Below are 6,595 nucleotides of genomic sequence, written 5' to 3'. Positions count from 1 at the left end.
TCATCACGTCACCTGCCTAAAGGCGTGATTAGAGGTGGCTTCAGCCAGGACACGCAGGGGCGTGGTTCCCATACATGATGTTGTACCTCGTTCCTTTCCTTCAGGGAACAGTAGTTATATGCATAACATTACGTTTTGTAAATCTGAGAAATCACATTAGATTGCAAATCTTGTGAAGATGTCTATTGTACTATGCTCAGTCTAGGGCTGCAACTAATGACTATTTTGATAGTCGACTAATCTGCAATTATTTTCTTTTCGATTAGTCAACGATTATTAATTCTGCCACATCCTCCGTCTTTACTTCTAGTGAGCGCACCTCCTCTTCCAGCTCCAATTCTTGAAAAGCTTGCAGCTGGAACACATCAAATGTTTTCCACCTTCTGATAAAGTTCCACTTGATAGAACATTTTGAATGTATGAAAATGTAGCCCCCTAAGAGTTTAAGCCATTAAAAAGAAATTTCAATGTGTTCGTTTACCTTAATACATGTTCATAATCAGATAGAAAATACTAGGGGTGTCCCGATCCGATATTGATATCGGATATCGGTCCGATATCAGCCAAAAAATAAGTATCGGATTTTATCGGCCTGCTTAAAAAATGTCCGATATAAGCGCTCCGATATAAGCAGTTCAATCCAGCAGTTCACTGCCTCCGCTCCAGTGTTTCTATCCAGCAGCGCTTGGATCCAGCTTGCAGAGCTCACGTGATCATAACAACATGCAGCGCTAACARGTTAGCAAGAATGCCGGCAGAACTTTCTATTTTCATCAGAAACAGAGTTGCAGCTAAGTGCAAAGTTGTCACGCACAAGTTTTCCGAGGGGGAACACAGAACCGTGAACGTTTTAAACCGGAGCGACAACTACTCTCCACCCTGGTAGCAGCTTTGCATTTCGGCTCGGTTCGTTCGGCCTCGGTCCAGTGACCGCACACAGCCGCTCTGTTTCAGAACCTCCTCTCTGGTCCGGTCGGTGGTTCTAAGCTGGCAGAAGCGAGGACAGCACACTTACAGTTTTAACATCCCGTGGATTAGCTCTTGATGGACAGAAGAGAAGAAAGGAGAGGGCAGCTTTTATTTTGAAATATAAGCGCGACATGACGAGAGCAGTGATAAAATCTGCTCCCTGCAGGAGCGAGAGGCTRATCTCCAYATGATGCTCAGAAAATGCAGCAGTAAGAAAGGTAGCTATCAATTTAAATAACTGACTAATTCTTACTATTTATTTTTTGCTCGTTATTAGAGTGATGTTTAATCTGTTTACACACTTGTTTGAGTGAAGATTAAGTGCAATGATCGCGTTGTTTTAGTTACAGTCAGTAAAATTGGAGCTGTGGACTCTTAACTTTGAACAGACAATAATGTGGGGTTTTGTTTTGTCCCCACCTTCAGTTTTTTCCACCATAAAGCAGCACCAGGCTGACAGGTAGTAAAACAATAACCAAAGTGATTTTGAATTGTTATTTTATACTATAAAAGAACATTTTGTTTTTATTATATTTTATTTTTCAGGGTATTATAATTTATTTTATTAAATTGTATAATGTTCTTCAGTTTAAAATGTATGTCATCCATTGGTTAAAAATAAATGGGTCAGTTTTTCTCATACCTACTCTTTTTCACTGTTTGACCTGATCAAGACTTTTCTAAGATTTTACATTACAAAATAGGTAAAAGTGTGTGACTTTTACTGTTATGGTAACGGGTCAATATCGGTATCAGTCAGTATCTATATCGGACAATTCTTAAAGTTGTAATATCGGTATCGTATCGGAAGTGAAAAAGTGGTATCGGGACATCCCTAGAAAATACACCAATATTTGACTGTTTGAATGTGAAAAGGGTTATACAATAACAGCTTTGGTCTGAACCATGTTTAACGCTTCCTCTGTGCATTCAGCAAAAAATTCAGGAAACAATGATACTTTTATAACCTCCTTCAGGACCTGACTCTGCCTATTGTCATTGCATCATTCAAATTGGCCAGCCTACGGCTGAAATCAGGTCCTCATTCATTTTTCCTTTTCTAGTGTTAAAACAACAGTTCAGTTAGGTGTTGAAAGTGTTTTCAGGCATGTATCTTACCTACATATATATTTACCTCCTGCTGTGTGTAACAATCTTTGATAACCACTCAGACCAGTCTGTACATAAAATCATAAATGTAATCACAGAAATAATCACACAATAAAATATTATTCACCTAAGAAAAGACTACAGAACATGTGGTGCTTTTAAAAATCAGTAGTAAACAAACCCCAATAAATTTCTTCACCCTCTTCTAAAACATTAGCATCTCCACGTCAGCAGCTGTGGCGAGCAAAGTGAAACTGATTGCAAACAGACTTGTATGGCACATAAAATCGACTTTACCACACTTACTATTCCAGATATCTGAAATGGGTAGACAGTTTATTAAAATATCTCAAATTATATTTTGACTAGGCAAAATACCAATTTGAGATATCTCTAATTACTTTCTGGCTGGTATAAATTGTCAGATTTAGCATTAAGTTGTATGGAGGCTCCAGTTCAAGATATTTGCAATAAATTACTGACTATCTGAAATGTATATTTCAGACATCAATAATTAAATTATGACTAGTCATAAAGTTAATTTGAGACATCTCACTTTTTGTTTYGACTAGTCACAAATCCATTTAAATCTTAAATAACATGTTTATAGGTACAGTAAATATTTGTGTTCTTGGCAGTTTTTCTGACATTGTTATTTTTTCATATCGATATCAAAATAAAATCGTATTGACTAAAATTAGGAGTTATATCATGATGTAAATTTTAGCGATATTGTCCAGCCCTAAAGTGACGTTCAAGTGCATAAAAGTAAAAAAATAAAAAATAAAAAAATCCATTCTGTTTAAAATCTTGCTGGATCTGGCAGTCCAAAAGTTCAAATAAGACTTCAGTGCAAAAATATATATATATTTAAAAATGGGAGAAGACAAGACAGGATAGATTATTACCGTAATTCCATGTCTACTAATTGTAATAACTAACATCATTATGTCAACTAATCATGAGCCCTACTATACTCCAACATTTTATATATTAACTTATGTCATAATAACTCATATTTCATTGTTGCTTAAAAAAAGAGAAAAAAAATACAAATATCTGTGCATATGTACTGTGTTTACTGTTTGCAGGGACACCATGTGGCGTGTGTTCACAGGAGCGTTGTCTGTGGAGGAGAAGGGCAGCCTGCTGCTGGCTGACCTGCGGGAGATTGAATCATGGGTGTACCGGTTGCTTCGATCACCTGTACCATTGGCAGGTCAGAGACGTGTGGATGTGGAGGTGCTGCCCCATGAACTCAAACGGCCGCTGACCTTCGCCTTGCCTGACAACTCTCGTTTCTCCTTGGTTGACTTCCCTCTGCACTTGCCCTTGGAGCTGCTGGGTGTGGATGCCTGCCTTCAGGTTCTCAGCTGTGTCCTGCTAGAGCACAAGGTAAACACTGCAGCTGCAGAGTTCAGGAAACCGATATGTTAGTTTTAGATTCGTTTGTATTTTGTAATACTGTGGTAAGTACACAGTCTGTCTCTGTGGTTTTGTGCTTACAAGTGTCTATGCTAAATGAAGGATCTTCTTATGAGACCACAACATTATATTACAGTCTGTGTTGATTTAATAGAAATGTAGCCATAATCCAGAATGCCTGTGTGGAAAAACTCAGAACTGCTTTTATCCATAAAAACTTAATCATGTTCTGTATGACCTTATCAGGATCTTTCATCTTTAAAACATTGCTTCAGTTCATTAGGGTTTGCAGACTCTTGTTCATACCTGGCACGCTTAAGAGCCTGCTACAGCATTTTCTTCATGTTGAGCTCTTATCTTTAGTTTGTCCACTGTAATATTTTGATTTTTTTAAATCAGCTATACTGTTGTGGTTTTGCAGCAGTGTAAAGGGTAATTAGTTGATATTATTACTGCCCATTTCACACAAGCAACATAAGTCATTCCAAATTCCAATTTGTTCCTTCATTGGTTTTGAACCATTCATTCATTCTCCTGCTTTGTGCACAAAAATGTTTACAAATAATTTTACATAATTCATTTTTATTTCTTTATATTGGCCCTGAATGCCATTCAGCAKGCACAAAGTTGAGAAAATAAGAATATTGTGATTAATTTGAGTAAAAGTACAATTTCTCCTTTTTTTGTCATTTTCTATCTTTCACACCTTGAGCCATTAGATTGGATGTAACAGGAATCCTTGCTTGGACAGTGCTGGTGTAACGTTACTTTTGGTTTCCAGTAGCATGGCTTCCAGGGCTTAGTTGAAGCAGTTCTATATCCAGCCTGTTCTTCTCAGTTTCATTCTTAACACTGGTTGATCGAAACTCTGAATAACTGCTGTGCAGTTTTCCTGGCTCACCATCTTTTTGCTTTTCTCAGACCTTCTGACTAAAGATTATGTTCAAACATCAAACATATGGGTTGCACATAAAATCTTTGGTCTGGTTCTCAGGGGAGAACCTAGGGTTGTTGCTTGGTGCTCATATTTTCCTTCACTCATTTAACACATTTATCTACAGGGGCGTCAGGGCATCTAACGTCCCCCTGTTCTGTTTTATGRCTCCTATCAGCTGCAACGTCTCAGGACATCATGCTAAATCAGTCCACCGAGTTTTTATTTTATTCTTTTACTCTGCRTACATTTTGTAAACTACCTAGGTGGCCGAGGGGCTGGGTGTATGTCATATAAACATCACAAACTGAACATTTCATGGTTAAATGTCTTATAGACTAACATGTCCCTCAGATGGACAGCTCCTGTAGTTTGACCTTCTGCGTCTTCAGCCTTGGTTAAACCAGCTTTCCACACTCTCCAGACCAAGCAGCAAATATCTGTCTTTTGCACAGAGCAAAATAACTTAAAACATTCAAATGTTTTATTTGTTAGACTGATTTATTTTTTAAAAGACTATTTTATTCAAAAAGATAATACTATTCAGGGATCGACATAACCATTGTTTAGGTTGTCCGAGACAACCTATTTTTGTTTCGGACAACCAGATCCCGCCTTCCAGTTGTCCGGTGGACAACCAAGAAAAAATCAGCGGGTGTTCGTCATTGTAAAAATGAACAGAGAAAAAAAACTTGTTAAAGCCATCTAGGGATTAAACTGACGGTTCTTTCACCCATTAAAGAAAACCACAGTGAAAATTTTACCCAGTCAGAACAGAACAGAGCAGGGCGGGTCCTGCTGTCTGACTGCCTTTCTTTGTCTGTGGGTTGGGGGTCAGCTTCACTCAGTCCAGCAAACGCTGAGGGGTTTTCCCGGGAGGCGTTCACCTGAGCTATTTTCCACCAAGGATTACGTCGTATTTTATATATATTATATTTTTAAAAGCACCTCGCAGCATTTCTCCTGTAACACTGTGTGTTTACGAGCACAACAAAACCGCAACAGATCTCCTGATTGTTTTTAAAGCGAGGGCTCAGGGAGGCAGTTTGACCGCAGCCGCAGCACCTCTTCACGTGCACCGCGGCCCCGGGACTTCAGAATTCATACATGCCAACCCCTTCAGATATTTACGTGTATAATGAGCATCACAAATCAGTAAATTTTGCAAAAAATCAGTATTAATCACACGTGAGCGGGGTGCGCAAGCGGACCACTGCCGTTGGGGGTGGGGGCTGCGTTTGACTTTGATTTTCCTCTAAAATCACAGAGTTCTCTGAGTCAGCTTCAGGTGCTTGTAGTTAATCTTAAAAATATTCTAAATTTAACCAGGTGTTTCAATGCCTTTACATTACACAACAATTGTAGTGGAGAAACTTATCAGTTTGGTTAAAAAAACATTAAAAATAAATAGTTTTTTCTATGCAGAGAACTTCTTGTGCTATAATTTTTTTAAAATAAATACATCAAAGCTCCTCAGTTGAAAACACTAAAATGATAGAAGAGCTGTTTACATCCCCTTCATCCAGAAAGTCTTCAGTCCTAAGAACACTAAACTGTAGCTTTAATAAGATCATGTAGACAGTAGGGTATACTACTATTTAAATTAAAATGTTGGTCCTGTAAGCAGAAAGCTTATGGTTGTTGGTTGTTGATTTTTGCTCTCTGTTTCAAAGAAGAGGATGAGGAGGAGTTTTACTCAAGCAGCTCCTGAAACTGTTAACCTGCTGACTAAGAACATTTGTATACAGTAAACTTTGTATACATAACAATATAGCCTACCTATTAAATTACGTTTTAATTGAGGTTTTTATTTTTTGGACAACCAAAATGTTTTGCGGACAACCAGATTTTGTCAACAGGTTGTCCGCTGGACAACCTGAAAGAAATCTTTATGTCTACCCCTGCTATTTAGATGGTTTCAGCTCATGTAATTATTTATTCTTCAAATTTGATCATTTAATAAATTACATTTATCCCAGAGCAGCTGTGTCACAGTATGGTTCTAAATATAAATAAGTTTAGCAAATCAAGAACCTTGTTTTTTGATAAAATTATGAATGAAATTTGTGTATCTTTATGATAAATTAAAATAAGATTTGAAACTCTTTCACCTAGAGAACATGGCAAGTTGTTTTTATATTTTTAATATATATAATT

General features: G+C 37.5%; 1 protein-coding gene across 19 annotated transcripts in view; it reads left to right on the top strand.

Moving 5' to 3' along the window:
* Positions 1-6,595, top strand: part of madd (MAP-kinase activating death domain) — a gene marked incomplete at its 5' end in the record, with an annotated part of 67,088 nt that overhangs the window by 21,382 nt on the left and 39,111 nt on the right. For all 19 annotated transcript variants that reach the window (XM_014017018.1, XM_014017009.1, XM_014017014.1 and 16 more), the window contains 1 exon segment: positions 3,171-3,474. In XM_014017018.1, the coding sequence (XP_013872472.1) occupies positions 3,171-3,474 (304 nt within the window).

Source organism: Austrofundulus limnaeus, unplaced genomic scaffold, assembly GCF_001266775.1.
Source record: "Austrofundulus limnaeus strain Quisiro unplaced genomic scaffold, Austrofundulus_limnaeus-1.0 Scaffold159, whole genome shotgun sequence".
Taxonomy (NCBI): Eukaryota; Metazoa; Chordata; class Actinopteri; order Cyprinodontiformes; family Rivulidae; genus Austrofundulus; species Austrofundulus limnaeus.
The sequence above is the reverse complement of the archived record's forward strand: the minus strand, read 5'-3'. Positions and strand labels throughout refer to the sequence as shown.